General features: G+C 43.2%; 3 protein-coding genes across 4 annotated transcripts; 1 reads left to right on the plus strand and 2 right to left on the minus strand.

Annotated features, from left to right (window-relative positions):
• Positions 1–8: 8 nt before the first annotated feature.
• On the minus strand, positions 9–2576 carry LOC116603568 (QRFP-like peptide receptor). The gene has a single exon (XM_032364987.2). It carries the CDS (start codon positions 2411–2413, stop codon positions 1472–1474), a length of 942 nt encoding a protein of 313 aa, XP_032220878.2. The 5' UTR covers positions 2414–2576; the 3' UTR covers positions 9–1471.
• On the plus strand, positions 128–3935 carry LOC125561228 (cochlin-like). The gene is made up of 3 exons (XM_048725023.1): positions 128–339; positions 941–1269; positions 3491–3935. The coding sequence occupies exons 1-3, from the start codon at positions 246–248 to the stop codon at positions 3788–3790; spliced, it is 723 nt and encodes a 240-aa protein (XP_048580980.1). The 5' UTR covers positions 128–245; the 3' UTR covers positions 3791–3935.
• LOC116603594 (transient receptor potential cation channel subfamily A member 1) lies at positions 3804–25670 on the minus strand. 2 transcript variants are annotated; one of them, XM_048725021.1, is made up of 31 exons: positions 25347–25670; positions 24134–24236; positions 23341–23516; positions 22566–22655; positions 19947–20063; positions 18925–19033; positions 18274–18374; positions 17768–17815; positions 17338–17474; positions 17216–17264; positions 16897–17085; positions 13813–13899; positions 13323–13429; positions 12864–13025; positions 12228–12342; positions 11179–11348; positions 10392–10476; positions 10105–10161; positions 9941–10018; positions 9487–9557; positions 9292–9409; positions 9012–9068; positions 8635–8742; positions 8039–8229; positions 7617–7677; positions 7414–7488; positions 6894–7067; positions 6540–6608; positions 6351–6461; positions 6043–6134; positions 3804–4779 (listed from the first exon to the last, which is right to left on the minus strand). In XM_048725021.1, exons 1-31 carry the CDS (start codon positions 25563–25565, stop codon positions 4644–4646), a joined length of 3462 nt encoding a protein of 1153 aa, XP_048580978.1. In that variant the 5' UTR covers positions 25566–25670; the 3' UTR covers positions 3804–4643. The 2 variants fall into 2 exon arrangements, with proteins under 2 accessions (XP_048580978.1, XP_032220958.2); XM_032365067.2 differs by lacking the exon at positions 22566–22655.
• Positions 25671–25963: the final 293 nt, after the last annotated feature.

Here is a 25963-nt window from a genome sequence, read left to right on the forward strand (position 1 = left end):
ACCATTTGGTTATCAATAATACTTTAATCAATTAATAAAAGTTTCAATTTCCCCCTTTACTGGAAAGGTTGTAATTTTAGTATTCGGGCCACATGCTGTACAACCAAAATAAAATTTGCGTTTTCTCAAATACAAACAGCCTGTATTCGTAAACAATCCAAAGAACCAGAAAATAGACTTACAAATGAATTGAATATTTGACGGTGGCTTGTTCAAAAAAATTGAGACAACACGTCCCCTGAAAAATGAAGATGTCAAGTTTTCTTCTGTTAGCGGCGATTATTTCGTTCATGTTGGCAAGGAAGGCTTATGGTGTTGAACTTGTGGAGCCCTATAACCGTAAGTAAGAACAAATGTAGGAATGAATATAAAAAGTATGACATAGAAGGCAAAATCAGGCTTTGTACTAAACGAACGTATCAAGAAGGTCTGATGTCCTTTAGCTCCCTAATTCTTATTTTTATACGCTTTTTACCAGAGTGATAGATGTGATCAAATGTCGATCAGATGTTGTACAGTTTGCGTAGTTTAATATACTACTACAATTCTGAAGAGAGTGTGTAACTTGATTGTTATGCCGTGGCAGATGACTAAGATGCTAATGATTATAATGATAATAATGATATTATGAATTATGTCATTATGATAATATAGTGATTATGATGTAAGTAGGGTAGATCAAGAGAGTTAATATTCTCAGTGGCGGTCCACGATTCCACAGAGAGTATAACTCGATTTTTATGGTGATGATGACAGAGATACTTTATGACTGTGATGATGATGATGGTGATTAGGATGGCGGCATGATAGATGCGATAATCTTGGTATGGCCATGGAGATGAATGATTGTGACTAGTCGATGGAGTTGCGGTCTTATAATATTCCGACAACACTATTGAAGTTTTGAGCTCGCACGTTGACACGATGTTATGTACTTCAGGTTGCTATGGTCAAGTAGAACTGGGTTTTATCGTCGACGGCTCTCGCAGCATCGAAGCATCGGCATGTGGTAACTTCAAGCGAATGCTCGACTTCACACAGCGAATAGCCTCGGGATTCGGAATTGCTTCGTCTCAGACTCGGGTCGGCGTCGGCTTGTATTCGACCTTTGCGTCCGTGCCTATTCCGTTCGGCAAGTACACGAGTCTGCAGGAAACTGTTGAAGGGATAAAGAAACTCCGCTATCCCGGTGAAGGGACCAGGACAGGGAGAGCACTAAAGCTAATGAAGACTCATCTCTTCTCTCAGTCGAGACCGAAAGCCCATAAGGTAAATGTCGGGTCTCACTTACAGAGCCATTTGTCAGACGCTTCTTGTCATCCTAACAGTGGGAAAGCATCTATTTCGATTGGCTCTTTTGAAAGCTGGCATCTGCGATATTTTCGATCAAAATGGTTAAGTAATGTAACATGCTACAGGGCTAGGGCTAGAGTTAACAAGATGGTGTCTTCTGAGAGGTTGTGATTTCGTTTTAACTTGATCGTACCATATTTACCATAATCAGTGAGGGCTGACCTCTGCTCTCCATATGCTGTAAGTAACTGGGGAATTCTTCTTGAGATGATTGCGCACACAACGGAAGGAAATTTCTGAAAATCTTGAACAATTCTTTCTTGAACTCAGGCATTCGGACGGAGTAAATTATAAAGTTAACAAATGAATTGGCGTATAGTAACACTAACACCGGATAAAACAATTTTCTAGTTCCATCTTTGTGTAACCAATCTATATGTAAAACAACCAAGGTAATAGTGGGTAGATAGCAAACCAGAGACACAAGCGTTACAATAAAGAGTGTGAATGTCAGTTTGGTGCTTCTCTTGGCTTGTCTTCCGTTTGGAAGAGATTTATCAAATTTCACCTTGATCCAGATGGCCAGATAACACAAGAACACAACAACAAGAGAAATAAAAGTAACGGCCATTTTAAGGTTAACCAGAATACTTCCGATTGCTTGTTCGTTTATTAATATTATGATTACCCCCAAGTTAACTACACTCGCAGCAACCCAAACCAGGAAAATGACAATAATGTAAGGCTTGTTTCCAAGAAGACGATGTTTGAGAGGCGCTAAGACCGCATATGCTCTCTCAATAGCAATTCCTGTAAAAGAGAACAGAGATCCGTCGGTTGATATAACGTTAAATAATGTACAGGTAGTCTTGAATACACCAGACTTAAAACTTGCAACTTCATCAGTTTCTGAAACTATCAGCGACAGTCCTACCAATAAATCAGCCACTGTTAAGTTTAAGAGTAGATAGTTCGACTTTTTGATGCGAAATGTCTTTCTCAAGAAAACAGCCAGTGCTAATGTGTTGGCTACTACGATGATCATGGCCTCTGAAAGCACAATACAAGAGACTATGCTTATAGTCCTTGACTGGACCCCGCTACTGGAATTGTTATGCATTTCTCTTTCCAACACTCTTCATATAATATTTACTAAAATAGATCCCTCGATACAAGCCTATCAACTGAGAAATCCAGAATGCTGAGTTGAACAAATCACACTGCTGTAAACTTCGCTTGATGAAAAATGAAATTACATCTATTGTTGTCAATCTGCTGCGGTATAATTGGTTTGCAACGGGGTAGTATCGTATAGTATCCAATAACTTAACCGATAACTGACAGTATAGCGGGTGTCTTTAATTTGAGAGAAACATCACTGTTTAGATAAGCTATGTTTAAAACCTCATGCCTTACACTTGAATTGTTGGCCATCTGGTTTTCGCATAATTAAACAAAGATTCGATACTCCTATATCCTTTTTAAAAAGTATGAAGTGTATGATACATCAGTGTCAGTAAAGTGTATGATGAGCTTTTGTGTATGAGTGTATTTGTCTCACAAAAAGCGCGAAGTAACATATATTTACGTGATTTAAGAAAATCTCAGGATGTCTCGATGCAGCTGCTACCAAACGGTAGACAAATAAATGGTGCAACGAGTTTAAATGCATCGATTAACTCCAAAAAAGTTTATGAAATATGGTAAAGCAAGACTTGACTTGTTATATTTGGCAAATTGCGATAACAATCCAAGAGCCAACCGGAGTGTAAAGTGTAAAATAGTGTGCCAAACCCTAATTTGATAACAAGTCAGTGGTACGTCCGTGTGATCCAAAACGGACTCCCTCAATCAGGATGACAGAAATTCTCTTATCACCTTAAAAAGGGAGTAATAAAAATTTAAAATGCGGATGGTGTTGAGCGCCGATGGACACGACAACCTGGTTAACACACCTGATGAGTTGTCAACTTCAGTAATAAAGAAGTTTTTTAAAAAACTCGAGCCACACCAAACTCACGTCCTTTCTAGAAATTTTGAGGGTAAAAAAGGAAAAGGAAAACTCGAGCCACACATAACTCACGTCGTTTCTAGAACTTACGAGCATCCATGTAATCATATTTTATAAGAGCCCCACTCCAGGGCCGGCTTACTGCTTATTGAACTTTACCCTTGTATTATATCCTTTTGTTCCCAGGTTCTGATAGTACTTACTGATGGCACCTCCGTTGATGACGTCAAAGCGCCCGCTAAGGCCTTGAGGGAGAGTGGGGTGGAGGTTTTTGCGGTGGGAATCGGTGAACACTATCGTCCTCGGGAGCTCAAGGACATCGCGACTGATACAGGTCACGTGTTAACAGCGGGATTTCGTGACCTTATGTCTGTCGAGAGGAAGTTGCGTGACGCGGTCTGTAAATCCGTCAGGAAGGCAATGATGGCTAACGCGTACCAACAGGGGGTGGGTGCATGCGCTAGTAGCCCTTGCTATGGGAAGTAAAGTACCACGCTTCTTCAAGAGATAGTTGTCTTTAATTTTTGATAAAAATGATCTAAGATAAAATAAAAAATCACATCCTAATTGAAATAATTGACAGTGATGTGATAATTTTAAAATGGATAATAAATTTAGAAACTAAATGGTACATGAAACGTAAAAATTATCTTTTATCTTAAAATTTTTCTTTTTCAGAGCTTATTTTCCCGCATCCTAATCCCATCTTTTCCGAATATAAAGCAAAGACAGTGCGGCCTCGTCTATCTGGCAAGCATACCAACGCGAGAACGCAGTCAGCTCGCGGTTTTATCGCGGTGTCCTAGGCCTAGTTGTGACATGAAATTGGCGCCATGCGAGATAGAAACACGCGATGCATGACATACAAGGATAGGACGGGGTCATATCGCGGCTAGAATATCACGCGGTGAGGACGCGGTCATATCGTGGCTAGGATAGGACGCGGTCATATCGCGGCTATGATAGGATTCGGTGATATCGCTGCTAGGATATGACGCGGTCATATCGCGGCTAGGAAAGGACGCGGTCATATCGCGGCTTGGAAAGGACGCGGTCATTTTGCGGGTAGGATTTGACGCGGTGATATCGTGAGGTAGGATAGGATAGGATGATAGGATTCGGTGATATCGCTGCTAGGATATGACGCGGTCATATCGCGGCTAGGAAAGGACGCGGTCATATCGCGGCTTGGATATCACGCGGTCATATCGCGGCTAGGATATCACGCGGTTAGGACGCGGCCATATTGCGGCTAGGAAAGGATGCGGTCATTTTGCGGGTAGGATTTGACGCGGTGATATCGTGAGGTAGGATAGGACGCGGTCATATCGCTAGAGATTCAGCCTAGTGATGACGTGGAAGTAGCGTCATACGAGGAAGGTGAAGATAAAAACTCCTCGATGCGTCTCATTGACTGCATGATATGCACGAACTGGTTGCTTTGTCGAGTGATCAGCGCATTCATCTCGTCCAATCTGGAAATAAGTAAGAGTTTTTTATGCTAAGTATCTAACCAAAAGAAAAAGAATATGGCGATTTGACAGTGTTCTTCCACTAAGGTTTGAGCCCTGGCTAATTGGGTTAGATATAAAAACGTCTTTTTAAAAATATACATGAAAATATAGTCTCCTTCGCAGCTCCCAGCGGTCGGAGCCACACAGCGCTCCCCGCCCGTAGGGGCTGCTCAGATTCAACTACATTCCTTTCGCGCTTTTAGTCAATTAAATTTTGGGTACCATATTTCGAGAACCGTTCGCGCCATGGCAAGCAAACCAATCACGACCAGTGTATTATCATTCAAAGAAGAAGCGTGAGAACCGTAAGTAATCCCTGTGAGATGCGGGAATGCTCGAAACACAAGACCAAACTGTTGCACTGTTGTTGTAAATTGGGAGAAAGAAACCCTTTTGAGGGACTGGAACATTTCAAGTCTTATGTTGGGTCTAGCCTCCTGAATCATTCTCGAAGTCATCATGGGAGAAAGAAGCGCAAGTAGTACATGGCGTTGGGACGGGAAATTGCAACCCATTCGAAGCTTTTGGTGTTTTTCCATCGCCTGCAGCGCTAAGCAGACGCTTGATTCTCGGTTTTTCTCTTTTGAATAGCACTTTTGATTTCTTTTTGTACAGAATGTAGATTATCTCTTGCTCTTTGAAACTTTGCGCGAGTACGCTAGCATGGTAAAGTCCTTTCGATTCTCTAAATTGTCAAAGTCAACTTCGAGACACATTATTATTATTAGTTCGCCCAGGTTAAGGGAAGATTTTCCGAATATATAGATTTTGACCTTCCCTATTATCTCTTTGCAACAAATAAAACAATGGCTTTCGATGTTTTGGATCTTTTTTGGAGTAATATTCATTGCTATTTATTGTTTGGGAACTCTGGTGCTCATCTGTTTTAAATTTGTCCAATTCTCAGCTGCGATGTTTTCTCAGCTGAGTATGACTTCGCGCCAAAACAAAATGACAGTTCAATGGTATTTTTTATTGGCTCAATTGTACATTGGAAAAGCATTTGATTGGATTAGCCGTTTGACATAATCTTGATGTACAGACAATGGGAAAGGAATGTAGTTCGAATCTGAGCAGTCTCTACGGGCGGGGAGCGTTGTGTGACTCTGGGGGCTGCGAAGAAAACTAATGAAAATACGGAATATCGAAAAAAAGGTAAACGCAATTTAAGTCAATTGACATCTTTTTTCATTTTATGACGCTCTTTTATCATGTGTGTCTTACCTCTGTTGATGCTTATCCAGGCGGGCTGTCAGTGTGTCTTGTTTTTTGTCTTCTCTGCGTTGGGTTATCCAGCTTACAATTATGTCAACAATCTAGAAGAGCGTAATACGTGAAAAGCGTAACACTTTAACAGAAGGGCGTAATTCGTGACAAATATAGGACATTGATGAACAGGTTAACAGGGTATAAGGGGGTGTCATATTATGAAACAAGCAGATAAGCAGTGAAAAATGGGGGTCACGTGACACGGCAGAGGAGCGGTATTGAAGGAGAGGAAGATTCAAGAACCGAGTTCTGTCCCATCTCACCTTTTTCCTGATTGTTCCTTTAGCATTAGGAAATTCCAAGTGTTCTGTCACTTTAGATCGCTTTAGTATCACCTTAGGAGCACCTCTCTCGATCTGAATTAGACGTTCCACCTTAAAAATATAACAATATGAATTGGATACATTTTCGCAAATAAATTTATAGCTGAACTGAAAGATGTGATCCCCCACCTGTCGTGCGTGAACCTCGAGCTCAGCGGAAGCTTGTATTCTACCGATGTCACCCACAGCAAGACCAATCTTTTAAAGATAATAATATTTTACGCGAGGGCGGATACCGAATCCTGTTCTACACAGAGATACTGTGCTTTGTAGAAGAGAAATATATATCCCGTGAAGTAGGACACAAAGGATAGCCAAATTTAGCCAACATTTGGAGCTAGTATGTCGCCATTTAATCGATCCTTAGCGCTCCACATGGCCTATTACCTGGTGGAGAACACGGGGTGGGCTGCTAAAGGTAGTATAATTCCCATTAAAAGATACACGAACACATGATTATCGACGAAAGACATTTGACCTTACCAGAAGGTTCAAGAAAATGATGGGCACGCTGACGCCAAACATGATGAAGAAAAAGTAAAAGAGGACTGGCTGGAATGTGGGCGGGCTGTCAACAAACGTGCTCTTGTACTCAAACTCGCCGAGCATCCACACAAAGGTCGTGCACACGGATTGGAACAGGCTACGGAACACCAGCTAGGGATTGAGAGGAATAAGCGAGTGAGCGAATTAGGGTGATTGGGATAGCGAAGGATGGTAAGTTGGGAATAAACTAATAAGGGAGTAGGAAACGACCCAGCAGTTTTGCGAAAACTCACAACTTATTAGATTTTAATTTATATTTTATTAAACTATGAAAAAAAACAGTAATAAGTATTGTAAATTAGTTGAAAGAATTCTTGTGGAACGAAATTCTAACAAAAAAATGGAAATGGAAGAAATAATATGAAAAGAATGGGGAGCTTTAAGATTAGGAGCTTAGAAGATTTGTGAGAGTTTAATAAAAGCAACAGTCAGTCATAAAACAAATTCATACACTTACTCTATCAGTGTCCACGTTCATCATGTAAAATGAAAACGCGAATGCCAAAATAAACATGATTAAGAGAATGATGACCTACAAGAGAAATTACACCGCCTTTAGTTCAATCTTGTGAGTGTCTTCAAGACCACAGAGACTATTGGAGGACGGAGCATTTTTCTTTCCTTTAAATGAGAGAGTATGTGAAAATAGGTGATACTTACTCTAAGAAAAGTCTTAATTATTTTCATGACCATGGTGATGTACAATCCAAAAACCTTGTAGCTGAAGAATGAAAAAAAAAAAAGAAACAGATATTCAAGAGCCGTAAATAAGGCCTCTTCTCATAATCTTATAAGATCGGCATCCGACTACACTTAACCTTCATGTATTGACTGCAGATGTTGCTATTGTTGATGCTGCCATTGTTATTTTTAATGATAATAAAGATAATGAGGCTAATGTTATGCGGTTCGTGGTGATGGTGGTGGTGATAGTGATGATGTAATGATGATGATGATGATGGTAGTGGCATATGATACCTACGACTGCGCACCCCCCTCCCCTCGGCCAATCCTGGGTACGCGCTTGCTGACGATGCGACAAGTTATTTCTATATTTTTATTTTTATAATCTGAGGTCTCACCTTCTCAAGTGCTTGATGTAGATGATACCACTACATATGACCAATAACACGGTCAGGATATATCCGGCACTCGCCCTCTGTCCGACATCCGGACGACCGAAAGGGATGACATAGAGGAAGAATATGAACGTGGCTACCATCACAACAAAGTTGAACACGTTCTCCATATCAGTGACGTACCGAACCATGCCCTGTGATGAGAAAAGCGCAATGAGCTTATGTATCAGCTACTGTGGGCACCGGGGTGAGATGAGAAGGAGATGTGGGAGAGTAATGTTCTTGAACTTTGTCTCTTGAAAACGGATGATTACATTTTTGCTACGAGCAAAATTTTGCACTAGATAAGACCAACAAAGTTTAAGTAGACAAGACCAGACATGCGCAGTAAGACTACCATTCCCCTCCAAGCAGCACGGGTAGTTTAAAATAGCGTAACGTACTCGAGCTGCATACTACTTGTACAGCGGTATAGAAATAAGGTTCGGCTTAACTAGCGCAACTGACGTGCGCAATCAAAAGTATCATTTCATCCGACATGGAATAGCAAGGGGCGCTCGTACAGCAATTTTTTAAAAAGTTGTACGACTGATCCTTACCTGTTTCATGATGGAGATCTCTTTAGGTACGCGTAGTGAACAGATCGTCAAGCAGATCCAGTACATCACACGGAGACGGGTAAGGTGGTCCACTCGCGCTTCAAAAGGCTGTTGATATCACAACATATCGAACGTTCAAACGGGCTTCAAGCCTGTACTGACAATTTCTTAAGGTAGCCAAGACAGTAGGGTTTGAAGCTTAAAAGTGTCGCAGAGCCGTAGCAAGAGAACCCCCTCTCCCCCTCAAATATGTCTTGAAATAATAAAGAAATGACAAGTACAGGCGTCAGTTTTCTTGATGTCTCTGTATCGTGACCCTCCACGAATATTTCGAGGCCTGCTAACGGCCCTGTGTCAACGTTATAAAAAAAACCTACCCAAGTTCCATACAGCAAGATGTTGCCGTCGACGCAGGAGTAGTTATGGATGCTTTTCTGTTGAGAAATAATTTTTCAGGTCGTGTTTTGTCAAGTCGTTGATTCATGTGTAAGCAGTCTACAGCGGCGTAGTCAGGATTTTTAATAGGAGGAGGCACAAAAGACCTTTTCAAGGCATTTTCTCCTGTATTTTAGATGTTTAATATATTCATTGTATTTTTGGCTGCTAGAAGGGGGGGGGGGGGCTGGGAAACCCCCCTGGCTACGCCCCTGGTCTAACCTGAGGTCGTCTCTCCGAGATGCCACACGGCTGGTAAAGGATAAAGTTGCCTAGAGTCAGGATGTAAGTGAAGAAAAGGATAGACTGGGGAATGATCTCATTTAGTCCGACTTTACGCCTAGAAAATAGTAAAAAAAATACGGTTAGTAAAACTCGTTAATATCTATCGTTAGTCCAATCTTGGAGTCCAGTCACCATTTGATGTCAAGGAAGGCTTGGCAGAGTGGATGTGTTAGGCAATCCAGCCGCTTGTACTTAACCATAGTCTGTGGAGAGGACATACAAATAGGGTGATATTGGTCCAATTACAATGTAGAAATCCATATAGCAAATCATCTTCGATGGCGATGGTGGAGATGGTGATATATAGATAAAAAATATAAGTAAGAAACGGATGGTCGGTTAGTGTGAGGACACCCTATTTTTGGGCTGAAGCTGTCACGATTCCCCTCCTTTCCATCCCTTCTAACCCTGAGTGTATGTAAAGATTGGAGTTGACGGAATCTATGTCTGATTGCTAAATTACCCAATTTGTCACTTACAAATATGTATAAATTCCTATATTTTGCTGACCTCCCATGTAATTTAGTCCTAGACTATGATAATGGGCAATAAACTGATTATTGTTATTATTTATTATTTGTCTTACCTCTAAAGCATCCAAGGAGGCGCGTGAGGGCTCATTCTCGTCTGGCATTCCTTGCAACATACGGAAATCGTATTTTATCTACAATTATGAGTAAAATGAATAAGTTCACACCCGTTAGTTTCTAGTCTCTAAAGCAAGCAATGAAAAGTTCAAGTTCAGCTAACCTTGTAGTTAGGGCTCTCAGGACTACCTTCCTCTGTAACGCAGTTATCCAAAAATTTCTAAAGCAATTGACAGAAAAAAATCATGATCGAACATATCGTAACGTTAAAGCAAACGTTGGCATTTGATTAAATATTTGATCACTCTTCTTTACTCCCAAGTCCTCTCTCATTCCATGTCTTTTACCATAGTGACATCATCGGCCCTCTACTTTAAAGTCCTCCTCCGATCCCGAATTCCCTACCCCAGTTCACCCCTTTTATGTCAATTTTCTTTGTCCTCCCCTTACATCTGCCACGTGTGGTGACGATCTGACCATCAACTGAATCTGACTCGGCGAACTGCGCGTAGAGCGTCGTAAAACCTCACGCCATCTAAAATAACAAAAATAGGCCCGTAATCCTCATGTAGCTACTGCGGCAAGTATTTACAACTGTAATGTTATCATATATCTCTAGGTTATTTCTAAGTATAATCATACTATAAAAAGTATTGATGCGCAGTAGCTACAAAACGTCCAGCTAAATCAGACTAATCTAGCTCAAAACTTTTGAAACTGTTCTTTATATACCCTGATAGTAGATGTGCTTACTAGCCGGGTTAAATATGCGGAAAATGTATTGAAAAATATCTTGATGATGGCCTGGACACTTGACATTCAGGGCTATATATAGTTTACGCAAGCAGACGCGTTCCCAGAATTGGCTGAGGAGGGGGGGGGGGGGGGTGCCTGCCATAGGTATCTTAGTGAAAAAAACGTAGTACTTTAATATTCCTTAATAAGAAATTAACCACTTTTTGGCCGCCAAGGGGGTGGTTGGGAGGTGGTGGTGGTGGTGGTGGTTGGGAGGTGGTGGTGGTGGTGGTGGTTGGGAGGTGGTGGTGGTGGTGGTTGGGGGGGGGGGGTTGGTGGTGGTTGGGAGGTGGTGGTGGTGGTGGTTGGGGGGGGTTGGTGGTGGTTGGGAGGTGGTGGTGGTGGTGGTTGGGGGGGGGGGGGGTGGTGGTAGTTGGGGGGGGGGGTGGGTCCGCAACCTCCTTAGTACGCTTCTGCGCAAGTATCCTCTTCTTGCTTTCACCTCTTGTGATCAGCCAACACCAAGGCGACCTCCGCGTGCTCCATACTCAAGGCCACATCCAGCACGTTCTGGTTATACGCGTTCAACAGCACCTTTGAGCTATTGATTGACAGGAGGAACTTAACCAGATTGGCGTGGCCGCCTTGCGCTGCTAGATGGAGGGCAGTGTTCTGTTACAAAACAATAGGCAGAATTAAAATAATGCTGGAATCTGTATACAAAAATATATAATATATGTGGTACCTTATTACACTTAATTTTCGCGTCACCTTAATTTCGCGATTTTATAAGATTCGCGAAAATAAATTGACGCGAAAATTGAGTGTCGCGAAAATTAGGATGCGCGAAAATTAAGTGAGAACACAAGAAGCCTTTGGGGGAATATTGGCCGCTTAATAAGCTTTATTGAAACACCTTGTCTATTAAATCATCTAATGTATATATAGCACGGTAAGGGTTTGAGTTGGACTTGTATTCACTAAAATCTTTTTGTTACAAATTGTTTCAGTTTTGATGACTACAGCACATTTTAATTCCACTTGTTTTGCTTGATTTTATTATCCCAAAATCGCGAAATCGCAAAAAAGGGATCTTTATGAAAGTAGGAAAATCGCAAAAATAAAGTGTCGCGAAATATCGCCATCTCAAAATCGCGAAATTTTGACGTCGCGAAAATTAAGTGTAATAAGATAGTATTAAGTCCCAAATTAAATTAACTATAAAAGCAAAGGTTTTTGTCGTGCCAGATAAGATTTTACTGTGGACCAGTTAATATAGCTACAGAGAGCTTCATAATAACCAAAGAGCATCGTAGCCAAAGAGAATCTTATTCCAGTCGCTTGCAACTCACCTTGTTTATATTCGGGTGGATGTGTTTTCCCTCTTTTAATTATCATTATTACAATTATGTGCGTGGTTTTATGTGCGTGGTCATCTCAAAGAGTGTGAACTTTCGCTTTTGTCATCTCCTCGTTCTTATCGCGTCTCATCGCGTCCAATCGCGTCTCATCGCGTCCAATCGAGTCTCATTGCGTCTCATCGCGTCTCACCTGTTCCTTGTCCTGGTCGTTTATAGTACCAGGCTTGCTGTGAATGATTTGCGCTAGACATCTTAAGGATCCAACGATCGTTGCTGCGTGCAGAGGGGTACGCCCATCACGATCTCTAAGGTGGCATAGAGAGGGCAGGTTACATAGCCCATCAGCACAGTTTAAACTTCCATATACATTCATAACATGAAACAATAAGACCCTCTGTATTAGTAATACTTACACGCCTAGCACCTATACTAGTGACAATAACCGCTATCCCACTATTTGGATCATCATTACCATCACCATCAGTAGCATAACCATCGCTACCGCCATCATCATCACCACCATCACCAACAACACAACCACGCAAAATCAATCTCGACACAAACTCTATCACTTCCGTAATACAAATCCTTCCTTCGTAATACAAATCACACTATAACAATCATCACCTAAACTGTAAGCAACAGCATTAGCATAACATAAGCACACACTAGCCCGGTGAAATTACTTTGTTATGTTAGCACTACACTACGATAGGGCCAACACTACCATCAGCGCCACTCTGCAAAAGGGCTAAATTTACGCTACTATCATATCCACACTCTACCACGCCTAAGGCAAGTAACCACACTCTTGCCGGGTACTTACTTATTGATATTAGCGCCACTCTGCAGCAGCGCCGTCACCACCTCCGTGTGACCCATCTCGGCCGCGCGGAATAGAGGAGTTCGCTCCATGTCGTCCACTGATTCAAGTTGACGGAAGTCCCGAACTTCAAGGAGCTTGTTCACGACATCCAGCCATCCGTGGCTACAACAAAATAGTAGCTTGAATATTATGTTAAATATTTAACCCAATTAAACATTAATCCAATACGTATCGTAGCGGTAAAGTCTGGCTATCAACAGCTATTGTATCTGTGCTAAATTGTCCGCCTTATTCGATGTGAAATGGGCTTTTTTGAGGCGTCACGTCGTGATTTTCCGTCATGTCAGTGCAGTACGTCCTTAGATTGTTCAGAGGGGATCTTCAAGGGCGGTTGAGGATTACAAATAGCAAGCGGTTAGGTGGTAAAATATTCAGCCTGCTGTACGACATAATCTATACCTTGCTGCAAGGTGGAGTGGCAGCTCGCCCTTATGATTCCGGATCCTTGTTGCTACAAAGTTGTCCGAAACCTGCCGTCTCCATTTCTTGGTTAGAAGAGACACATTCTGTCAAGACACAGAAAACTTTGAGTTGATTTAATAAAGAAAACAGTCATGTAATCTCATGCTTTGGGTATGGTATGATCACAAATAGTCACCCGGAAATCTACGCTCGTGATGGTTTAAGCCCCGTGCAAACTGCGCCAGCACCTGCGAATTCTTGCTCGAATGACCACAAGACAGAAGAAATGTCAGAAAGTCCATTTTCCATTTTCACATTTCCTTTGTCCTATAGTCAGTCAAGCAAAAATTCGCCAGCAATGCTGGCAGGTACTGTCACAAAATAAGCACAAATACTGAATGCCCCTAGGGAGTAACAATACATGCTCTAGTTAGGCATAGGAACACGGTCCAAAATCAAATTGCTACAAATAACTTAGTGACGCTACCTTAAGGAATCCCCCCTGTGCCGCGTAGTGAAGTGCGGTCGCTCCGTGTTCATCCACCTCTACAAGCAGCTCGCGCACGTACACGCTCTGAAGGGTAAAAAAGGGATATTAGAGAAAGGTGTTAACGAGAAAAAAAACCCGCAGACGGTCGGTCAGGCAGACTGTAGAGCGTTTAGGAAGGCAGCAGGCAGGTAGCTGGCGCAAACCTAGGGTATGGCGAGCCGTCGAGGTGTGCCCCGTTAAAGATATCATATGGAAAATGTATAATATCTAACGATCCTTATAAAGGGCCGTCTGCATGGGCAATGTTTACTTGACAAGTTTTTCTTGACAATTCTAGTTGTTCGCGTAGACGTGCTGTCCACACGAGCAACTTTTACTTGACAAGTTTTCCGTGCGATGAGCTGGTAACGCCTTTACGCAGCGGCGATACAAAAAATAACAGCTTGCAATCACAAATTAATGCCTCTGACAAAGAGACAGACCTTGGCAGTTACAGCAGCAACAGCGGCTTTTTTGATAGTCCACAAGCATTAGAAAAATGGGCCTGCGATCTACTTTCATTGAAAAAAATTGTCAAATAAAACTCGTTGGGCGTGTACACGATCAACTTTGTGCACTTGGCAAGCAAAACCTGTCAAGTAAAACCAAACACGTTAGCTTTTGAACAAGTAAACTCGTCAACTTTCCCCGTCACCACGAGCAACTTTTTCTTGTCAAGTTAAAATTGCGCGTGTAGACGGCCCTTAAGAAATACTTGCTTTTTGGCGGTCAAGGGAGTGCTCGCGCACCCTACGCACCATTAGCTACGCAACTGGGTAGGAAATAGGCAGACAGGTAGACAGATAAGCGGTTAGGATGACAGGCACGCAGGTTTTCAAACATGTGGCCTGACAGACAGGAATACAGACAGACTGTTAGACAGGCGGGTAGGAAAGACAAGTGGAAAGACAGACAGACTGTTAGACAGGCGGGTAGGAAAGACAAGTGAAAAGACAGACAGACAGGTAGGAAGGCAAGTGGAAAGAAAGACAGACTAGTATACAGACAGGTAGGAAGGCAAGCGGAAAGATAAACAGACTGGTAGACAGACAGGTAGGGAGGCAAGTGGAAAGACAGACAGACTGGTAGACAGGCAAGTGAGAAGACAGACATACTGGTAGACATGCGGGTAGGAAGGCAAGTGGGAAGACAGACAGACTGGTAGACAGGCAAGTGGGAAGACAGACAGACTGGTAGACAGGCAAGTGGGAAGACAGACAGACTGGTAGACAGGCAAGTGGGAAGACAGACAGACTGGTAGACAGGCGGGTAGGAAGGCAAGTGGAAAGACAGACAGACTGGTAGACAGGCGGGTAGGAAGGCAAGTGGAAAGACAGACAGATTGGTAGACGGGCGGGTAGGAAGGCAAGTGGAAAGACAGACAGACTGGTGAACAGGCGGGTAGGAAGGCAAGTGGAAAGAAAGACAGTGGTAGACATGCGGGTAGGAAGACAAGTGGAAAGACAGACAGATTGGTAGACATGCGGGTAGGAAGGCAAGTGGAAAGACAGACAGACTGGTAGACAGGCGGGTAGGAAGGCAAGTGGAAATACAGACAGACTGGTAGACAGGCGGGTAGGAAGGCAAGTGGAAAGACAGACAGACTGGTAGACAGGCGGGTAGGAAGGCAAGTGGAAAGACAGACAGATTGGTAGACAGGCGGGTAGGAAGGCAAGTGGAAAGACAGACAGACTGGTAGACAGGCGGGTAGGAAGGCAAGTGGAAAGAAAGACAGTGGTAGACATGCGGGTAGGAAGGCAAGTGGAAAGACAGACAGATTGGTAGACAGGCGGGTAGGAAGGCAAGTGGAAAGACAGACAGACTGGTAGACAGGCGGGTAGGAAGGCAAGTGGAAAGAAAGACAGTGGTAGACATGCGGGTAGAAAGGCAAGTGGAAAGACAGACAGATTGGTAGACAGGCGGGTAGGAAGGCAAGTGGAAAGGCAGACAGACTGGTAGACAGGCGGGTAGGAAGGCAAGTGGGAAGACAGACAGATTGGTAGACAGGCGGGTAGGAAGGCAAGTGGAAAGACAGACAGACTGGTAGACAGGCGGGTAGGAAGGCAAGTGGAAAGACAGACAGATTGGTAGACAGGCGGGTAGGATGGCAAGTGGAAAGACAGACAGAGTGGTAGACAAGCGGGTAGGAAGGCAAGTGGAAAGACAGACAGATTGGTAGACAGGCGGGTAGGAAGGCAAGTGGAAAGACAGACAGACTGGTAGACAAGCGGGTAGGAAGGCAAGTGGAAAGACAAACAGATTGGTAGACAGGCGGGTAGGAAGGCAAGTGGAAAGACAGACAGACTGGTAGACAGGCAGGTAGGAAGGCAAGTGGAAAGACAGACAGAGTGGTAGACAGGCGGGTAGGAAGGCAAGTGGAAAGACAGACAGATTGGTAGACAAGCGGGTAGGAAGGCAAGTGGAAAGACAGACAGATTGGTAGACAGGCGGGTAGGAAGGCAAGTGGAAAGACAGACAGACTGGTAGACAGGCGGGTAGGAAGGCAAGTGGGAAGACAGACAGATTGGTAGACAAGCGGGTAGGAAGGCAAGTGGAAAGACAGACAGAGTGGTAGACATGCGGGTAGGAAGGCAAGTGGAAAGGCAGACAGACTGGTAGACAGGCGGGTAGGAAGGCAAGTGGGAAGACAGACAGATTGGTAGACAGGCGGGTAGGAAGGCAAGTGGAAAGACAGACAGACTGGTAGACAGGCGGGTAGGAAGGCAAGTGGAAAGGCAGACAGACTGGTAGACAGGCGGGTAGGAAGGCAAGTGGAAAGACAGACAGAGTGGTAGACAAGCGGGTAGGAAGGCAAGTGGAAAGACAGACAGATTGGTAGACAGGCGGGTAGGAAGGCAAGTGGAAAGACAGACAGACTGGTAGACAGGCGGGTAGGAAGGCAAGTGGGAAGACAGACAGATTGGTAGACAGGCGGGTAGGCAGTTTGCAGCATTCAGGCTGAAGTGTGAGTGGGAAGAAGGGCGGACAGATGAAAGAATTAACGGAGGGCTGTTGAGGAGGTGGTAGCGAAACTGGTCTTACCTTTAGAAGAGCTGCTAGAGTATCGGAGTGCCCGACCGCTGAGTGAATGATCGTTCTGTTCTTAGCATCCTTGATATTACAGTCTGCGCCAGTTTGTAGCAAGACCTCGACCGTACGGGTACACCCGCGGGACGCTGCGAGATGCAGAGGGGTGCGCAGTTCAAGGTCAAGGTCATTCACTTCTATGCCCTACAAAAAAGCAGTCATACGTTACTCAGGAACCACCACAGGTCACGAAACATCGATGATCGAGTGCCACCTTGTTTCACGATTCCAAATAATTTTTTTGTAGCAAAATGCATACAATGTATTCACGTACCTGTTTGAGTAGAAATCTTACGATGTCCTCATGATCAAACATTGCCGCCCTGTAGACACAACATCATTAGGGAATTACACTCTTTTCTTTAACTCAGTATGACTCTTTGTTTCTAGGCTCACCTGTGTAGACAGGTAAATCCCTGTTTGTCCGCCAGGGAATACGAGTAGACGTAGTTAACAGAGCTCAGCAGAATATTCAGGATGTCCAAGGAACCGTACGTACACGCCATGTGAATAGGCGTCGTGCCATCAGATTCCTATGATAACAAGCAGGAGTGACAATGAGTGTGACATCCTCACAGACTTGGGGTGACAATGAGCGTGACATCCGCACAGTCTTGAAGTGACAATGAGCGTGACATTCTCACAGACTTGGAGTGACAATGAGCGTGACATCCGCACAGACATGGAATGACAATGAGCGTGACATACCGATAGACATTCAACATTGCGTGACGAAAAGCTTGACACCCACCGTGACGAGAATTTGTCGTGGTGAGTGTGATATAGAAAAAGACGATGCTAACAGACTATGGTGCACGTTAGTTACCTTGACGTAATCCACCCTTGCTCCATAACGAATGCAAAGCTCGACAATCTGAATTGAGAGATTTTATTTAATTATTTGAAATCGCAGAGTGCTAATTTGTTTCGGCAAAGCTGCCTTCATCAGTAGGATAACCAAAAACTATGACTATAATAAACACTGCGCAGCACCATCAAGACTTTTAAATGGAGAGCATCAAGATTGTTAACACAAAAAATAAGGTAATAGGAACACTTTTAATCCCTCAAGCTAAAATAAGGCATTCTCACGAGTAACCCGCGCTTTGTGTGACAAAGCTCAAGTAACTACGGAAGCCAGGCACCACCCAATAATTAGTCCCTGGAAACAACTGTTTTACGTACCCCGTCTTTAATCTGTGTTTGCGTTTTTGTTAGAAAAGGCCTCAGGCCGCGAAAATCTAGAATTCGTGCAAAATCGGTATGTGTCTAATAGCATATGTCTAATTCCCTTTTTAAATGATTCGTTTCCGAGTAGACCGTTTACTTTACCTGGGTTTGGCCGGTGTCGACAGCAAGGTGGAGCAGTGTGCTGCCGTTCAAATCCACGCCATACAACAGCTCATTGATGTCATAACGCTTATGTGCATTCGCTAGAGAGAAAAATAGCATTTATATATATATGACTCATTCGCTTTGCTCAAGTCATCCATGGGATCAACACACTTTGCCTGCGAAATGCTAGACTAGGTGGCACAGGGTAGATTGATGCTGAATATGGTCGATGGTGCAAAGTGGGACGTCTCTGCTTAGCGATGGTTTGTGTGGGCGGTGTTTTTTGTTGCAACATATCTTGTGCCCCTCTGCTTAGGTTTCCAAATTCCATTGACCTTTCCCCACCAATTTTATTGGTCAATATGCGCATGTATGCGTCAATGTGTTCAACAACGGCCGGAACTCTCAGTGTTAAGCAAACCCACACAGTCGACTCGAAATAGAAAAACACAGGATGTATCAGAAAAAGGGTCTTCCTCGTGTGGTTACTTTGAAATCAAACAGGGGCCGGTTGCACGAAGCCTTGGTAAGTTATCCGCCAGATAGGACTTATCCAAGCTCTGTGCAACCGGCCCCAGATCGTCTAAAATGTTAGACTCGTTTCTTTAAGGACGCAAGGGCGTGACAGGTAAGAAGTGTATGACTTACCGTGTCGAAAGAGGCAATCTACCACTTCATGTGCTCCCTTGATGATGGCAAGACACAGTGGCGTGCGGTTATTAACGTCTCTCGCCGAGACATCCGCACCAGCCAGAAGCTGGTGAAAGAACATGGCAGTAGGGATTTTACTATCAGAATAGTGTTTTGATGTCTGGGTGAAACTTGATGGGACACGGAGTTGACAGCTACCGATCAATTTGTGAACTATCTCAATTGCGCACCAGGGGCGGATACAGGGGGGGTGGATTGGGTCGATATCCACACCCCCCTTTTTTAGTGAAAGATCTGAGATCTATGTGACCTACCAAGAACCACTAGATCAGTAATATGCCGTCTATCCGGCCATTATCCACCCCCCATTTTGAAATCCTGGATTCGCCCCTGCGCACTGAGTAATCTCAGCCATGATTTAAGAGGCTTAAGAATTTGTATTATACTTTTTTTGTCATGGTCATATGATCGTATTCTCTAAGTGAAAGTTACTATTTCTTGATCATTATGTATTTCTGGCTACGGCCCTGGAAAGGATATAGGCTAAATTTTCAGTCCGAGCCAGCAATCCAGTATGGTATTGCAACGGCTGGAAATAGAGCCTATATAGAATGGAGTGCGCCAACGTTTGGCTAGAATTGGTGAAAAAGCACCTAGTATCTCTGACAAAACATTTTCTGGTTGATCAAAAGATAATCTACCTATGGCGACATTCTTAAAGACAAAACTACCAACAGGCTGTTAAAACCAAGACAGGGCCCAGCGATAACTTTCGGCGTTTGAAGTGATTTGCGGCACCGCTTTCTGACAGCTTTATACAAACGTTCCACTTCACGTGTTTTCGAGGGGGTGGTCAGATTCTAATTAGTACATCAGTAAACTCAACCCCTTCGTCCCCCCCCACCCCCCCCCCCCCGCAAAAATTAGGTCCACTTTTAAGATTCCGCACCCCCTCCACCCCAAGAAAAATCCTTGGGACGGGCCTGCTTTTTCATACCATTATACTTATTATAACGTACGAGTAATTGGCAGATGCTTTTCACGTTCTCGTGGTCTGTTTGAACTGCTATATGAAGAGCGGAAAGCTGGTCAGGGCCCTTGAAGTTCACGTCTGCATGCGGGTCAATCAGTAGCTCCTGTCAGCATATCAAAAGAGTTGACATCATCATAATCATTAACGGTGGCAGTGGGTGAGTGAGCAGGGGCGGATCTAAGAGTGGACCGAGCCCCCCCCCCTACCCCCCCCCCCCCCCCCCCCACACACACACACACCATCTTCAGATATTTGGCTTAAAAATGACAAGAAATATAAGGAAACCCACAAAAGAACAATTAATCTGCTACCCCCCCCCCCCCCCCCCCCTTCTTGAAATCCTTGCTTCCCTTTTTTGAAACTCCTATATCAACCCCTGGTGAGGGATCTCAAAATCCCCAGTGGGTCAGTACGCAGCTCTTACAAGCTGCAATTTGGTTGGGCAAATGAACAATATCCGCACCTCGACACAAAGAACGAGGAGAATAGAGAAATAAGAACTTTGTAGAACACAGATAATAGGAGACAAAGCAGCTGCGTACTTACTCTAAGCAGCTGCGTACTTACTCTAAACAGTTGCCATGTCCTTTTGCGCTTTATGTGCAGATTAAGGCTAGACCACAAAGTCAAGGTATGTTCAATGACATACGGACAGGACCTGAGCGAGCGTAGGGTTTTTTTTGTCTTTCTTTGATAATAGGTACGGGAACCTGAAACCCACCCACTCACTTGGCCAAGCCTCCTTGCATAACATCATTAAGTAAATCATCAAAATCATAAGAGTTACCACCTTGAAAATATGAGGTTCCCATACCCACATCCACTTGGGAAAATATATAGCTTTATGCTCGCCATTAATATGTTGAGGTCCCTAAAAGTATCTTCACGTGGATCGGTGTATCGTTCCCATAAGAATACCATATTTAGATAAGGCATTATCACCCGGAGAAGGTGGGAGTATCGTCCCCATAAGAAATGCCATATTCAGATAAGGCATTATCACCCGGAGAAGGTGGTGGTATCGTCCCCATAAGGATACCATATTTAGATAAGGCATTATCACCCAGAGAAGGTGGGAGTATCGTCCCCATAAAAAATGCCATATTTAGATAAAGCATTATCACCCGGAGAAGGTGGAAGTATCGTCCCCATAAGAATACCATATTTAGATCAGGTATTATCACCCAGAGAAGGTGGGAGTATCGTCCCCATAAGAATATCATATTTAGATCAGGTATTATCACCCAGAGAAGGTGGGAGTATCGTCCCCATAAGAAATGCCATATTTAGATAAGGCATTATCACCCAGAGAAGGTGGGAGTATCGTCCCCATAAGAAATGCCATATTTAGATAAGGCATTATCACCCAGAGAAGGTGGGAGTATCGTCCCCATAAGGATACCATATTTAGATAAGGCATTATCACCCAGAGAAGGTGGGAGTATCGTCCCCATAAGAATACCATATTTAGATGAGGCATTATCACCCAGAGAAGGTGGGAGTATCGTCCCCATAAGAAATACCATATTTAGATCAGGTATTATCACCCGGAGAAGGTGGGAGTATCGTCCCCATAAGGATACCATATTTAGATCAGGTATTATCACCCGGAGAAGGTGGGAGTATCGTCCCCATAAGGATACCATATTTAGATAAGGCATTATCACCCGGAGAAGGTGGGAGTATCGTCCCCATAAGAAATGCCATATATTTAGATTAGGCATTATCACCCAGAGAAGGTGGGAGTATCGTATCGTCCCCATAAGAATACCATATTCAGATGAGGCATTATTACCCGGAGAAGGTGGGAGTATCGTCCCCATAAGAAATGCCATATTTAGATGAGGCATTATCACCCGGAGAAGGTGGGAATGTCGTATCGTCCCCATAAGAATACCATATTTAGATAAGGCATTATCACCCAGAGAAGGTGGGAGCATCGTCCCCATAAGAAATGCCATATTTAGATAAGGTATTATCACCCGGAGAAGGTGGAAGTATCGTCCCCATAAGAATACCATATTTAGATAAGGCATTATCACCCAGAGAAGGTGGGAGTATCGTCCCCATAAGAAATACTATATTTAGATCAGGTATTATCACCCGGATAAGGTGGAAGTATCGTCCCCATACCATTGGGATAACATCGATTCATCACTCGCTAATTGGACTGATCTATTTCTCGCCGCTGTTAGCGAGCATATTCCGAAATCCAAACCAAGGAATGTGAACGATTATCCGTGGATAGATCACGATCTGCGTTTTTTGCTCAAAAAGAAGGATGCGCAGCGTAAAAAAGCAAACAAAACCGGATCGCTGGCTGCTGAAAGAAAATACAATGAGCTTCGGCGCGCTGCGAAACAAATGCTTTCCAAAAAGAAAAAAGAGCACGCCGAAAAACTAAACTCTATTATATCCGACAACCCATAGCGTTTCTGGACATACGTAAAATCATGCACAACCAACAAGCATTTGCCGATTTTTTTTTTCGCGATGGCCACGCCTTCGTTACAGATACCAAGAACATGGCTAACCTGTTAAACAGGTATTTTCACTCCATATTCAGTTCATCCGCCAGCGAGGAATTTGTTAGCGCCATACCTACCAACCGTGAGCCCGTGTTGGGTCTGGGCTCTATCCAACTCACTGTCCCTGAAGTACTGGATGTCTTACGAAATCTTGACTCCCATAAAGCCTGTGGAACGGATCAAATCCCTGGTATTCTGCTGAAAAACACCGCTTATCAAATCGCACCATCGTTATGTCGGTTGTTTAATCTGTCGCTGTCTCTTGGACCCGTTCCCGCGCTTTGGAAGGACGCAACTGTCACACCTGTGTTCAAGAAGGATGACCCCACCCTGGCAGAAAACTACAGGCCTATCTCCCTTCTGTGTATTCTGTCAAAAGTTCTTGAACGCTGCGTCTTCAAGCGCTGCTTCAATTTCATTTCCCCCCATATTTACCAGCTTTAACACGGATTCCTTAAGGGAAAATCCACCGTGACGCAACTTGTCGAAGTCTATCATGACATCGTAGACAGACTAGCAGGGGGGGAAGGACATTGATGTCATCCCACAGAGATCTATCCTTGGGCCCCTGTTGTCCCTGTTGTTGCTTACGCCCTGTTTTCTTCTCCCGTCAAATTGTTTCTTATTTTCTTTATTTTGTTTATTTCCTATTGTAAACCGTAGTATTTTTGTGTGACAAAGCCAATAAACTAAAACTAAACTAATACCATATTTTGATAAGGTATTATCACCCAGAGAAGGTGGAAGTATCGTCCCCATAAGAATACCATATTTAGATCAGGTATTATCGCACAGAGAAGGTGAGTATGTCGTCCCCACGAGAAACAACACATTTAGATATGGTTTTGTCACCTTGAGAAGGTCGAGGTCTCCCATGCGTACGGCCACGTGGACAGGCGTGTCCTGCTTATCGTCGAGCACGTGGACCCTGGCCTTGCGGTTCAGTAGAAATCTCGCTGCTTCGTGTTGCTTGCCGAGAATCGCGCAGTGAAGAGCTGTCTGTCCGTAGTTATCACGTGCGTTGATATCTGCGTTGCCAGGGTAACAATCGAACAGGTTAACTCTAGAGTCGTATTCAAGCACTATGTGCGTCTGCGGATAACATATTATGCGGCAGAAATCACAGAAACTGTTTTATTTTCTATTTTTCCTTCGTATTTTATCACTCAGTGGATTCTACCAAAAAGGAGCACAAGGAGACAATGATGACAATCCGACGGCACTTTTAGGAGAAGCGAGAGTTTTTATTCTTTAAAAAAAAGCAGATCGCTGTTAAACGCCGGCCTTAAATACTGTTGAATAAGTTGAAAGATGATTAGATACATGTATAATGTAGCTCGCAATGTACCTGTGTGTAAACTGTATTGTTACTAGTGTGTTGCTTTTAAATGGACAACAAAATACGAAAGTACATTATGTGATTCCTGGGGTGGGCCGTACCCCCCCCCCCCCCCTCCACCCCTATTTTCAGATATTTGGCTTTAAAATACAAAAAAAAAAAAAAAAAAAAAAAATACACGGAAGAACATTGAATCCGCCCCCCCTTTCTTAAAACCCTTGCTTCGGCCCCCCTTTTTGGAGCTCCTTGGACCTTGCATTATAGAATATACAGTTATTGAAGGAAATAGTCGTTATTTTTGGTTACCTGCACCATCCTTGTACAGCATGGCAAGCAACTCCATGTTGCCACAGAAAGCCGCCTTGTGCAGAGTCTCTTGGTAGGATGAAATATCATCCAACAACATACCCTGTGGTGAAAACCAAACAATGGAAGAAAAAACCCGGTAGGATGAAATATCCAACAATATACCTTGTGGTGAAAACCAAACAATGGAATAAAAAAACAGGTAGAAATATCCAACAATATACCCTCTGTCGGAAACCAAACAATGAAAAAAAACCGGTAGAAATATCCAACAATATACCATGTGGTGAAAACCAAACAATAGAAGAAAAACCCGGTATGGTAAGGTATCCGATACCCTGAAGTATCATAACCCAACAACGGCAGAAAATCCTGCTCGTTTTTTATACTAAAACAATTATACCATTTCCATTTCGGCGGATTGGCTTTAAAAAATATCTACTTTACGGCTCTATGTAGATATTTCGCCACTATTCACCTCAATGGAAATGGTGTAATTGTTAAATATACACTAGTGGAAACATAACAATGAAAGAAAAACCCGGGAGGGTAAAGTACCCGGTAATATAATCTGCAATAAAACCCGACAACGTTATATAAATCCGGTAGGATAAAGTACCCGGCAACAAGCTCTGCGGTAAAAACGCAACAGTAGAAGAAAAATTCAGTGGTGAAATATCGGTTAATAACCTCCGATAAAAAAACAACAACAAAGGTTAGGAAACCCGGTGGGTAGAACTAAAAGGGGGATTAAAGAAAGTAAGCTTCACAACAAATGGTCAAATTCAAGGATAAAATGTTAAACAATGTTAAAAAAATGTTAAACCGTCCGTCAATATACTAATAAATACATGCGGGAATATACCCTGTAAAAAAAAGGCGAACTATTGCTCAGCTGCGGTAAGATGCTCTTCATGCTTACTTGATACAAAATAATAACAAAGAATACTGTATTCATGATGAGCCCAGTACAGTTATGAGAATAAATTAAACTCGGAGGCCTACACTAATACAAGTACAGTAACACTAAAATATAAATAAGTTTAACTTTTGGCCTCTCTTCACTTCTCTCTCAACTTTCACAGAAAGCAAAACACTTTTAAAAATGCGTCAATAAGCGAGAGATGAATATAGAGTCTCTGTAGCGAGAGTAGAATGTTGATGAGCGCATGAAAATTTGTTATAGACGGATCATTGCTCAAAGGCTGCTTACCATAGAGCCAGAGAGAGCGTGCTCTTTTTCCGCCACCTCGATTTCGATGTCGATATCGCTATGGTCGCCTACATTCTCGTCTCCGGCCATGTCATCTCTGTATAAAAGAGCTTCGAGCTCGAACTCATCAATTTGTGCCTCGGACCCTTGACTGCTTGTCATGGAGCTGCGACGGGATAAATTCCCGTCTGGGACGTCCAGGTTCATCTCTCGACTCATTGAATGCCCTAATAGGCTGCTGGAAGATTGATTTGGAAATATGCTGCAGGTCTTCCTGCCAACGATTGTGGCCAGTTGTGTATTTATAATGAGCGACAATTTATTCAACTGACTTGGTAATCAAAGCGTCAAATTATAGATAAGCTGTTATTGTTTGAGGATGAAAACAAATGTATTGAGTTCACGCGCCATTAGTTCCATATCATTCCATAAGCTATTTTGTTAGTCACATAATACAAGAAGAAAAATGAAAATGAATCCATATATTGCTAAATCACTTTTTTATATTTGATAAAAAGCATCTAAATTTATTCTTCTGCTCGAGAAAACTGCATTTTTAGCGCTGTCTTGCATACCTGGCTCTGGATGCAGAGTATATCAAAGAGTTAAAATATTAT

Source organism: Nematostella vectensis, chromosome 3 (assembly GCF_932526225.1).
Source record: "Nematostella vectensis chromosome 3, jaNemVect1.1, whole genome shotgun sequence".
NCBI classification, from domain to species: Eukaryota; Metazoa; Cnidaria; class Anthozoa; order Actiniaria; family Edwardsiidae; genus Nematostella; species Nematostella vectensis.

Coding starts and splice junctions, on each gene's coding strand:
- LOC116603568 (XM_032364987.2), bottom strand. CDS start 2,413: ATGCATAACAATTCCAGTAGCGGGGTCCAGTCAAGGACTATAAGCATA.
- LOC125561228 (XM_048725023.1), top strand. CDS start 246: ATGAAGATGTCAAGTTTTCTTCTGTTAGCGGCGATTATTTCGTTCATG. Junction 340..940: donor ACTTGTGGAGCCCTATAACC/GTAAGTAAGAAC, acceptor TATGTACTTCAG/GTTGCTATGGTCAAGTAGAA. Junction 1,270..3,490: donor CGAGACCGAAAGCCCATAAG/GTAAATGTCGGG, acceptor TTTTGTTCCCAG/GTTCTGATAGTACTTACTGA.
- LOC116603594 (XM_048725021.1), bottom strand. CDS start 25,565: ATGAGTCGAGAGATGAACCTGGACGTCCCAGACGGGAATTTATCCCGT. Junction 10,477..11,178: donor GTGTTGGCTGATCACAAGAG/GTGAAAGCAAGA, acceptor TTGTTATTTTAG/ATGGCGTGAGGTTTTACGAC. Junction 7,678..8,038: donor TACATCAAGCACTTGAGAAG/GTGAGACCTCAG, acceptor TTCATTCTTCAG/CTACAAGGTTTTTGGATTGT.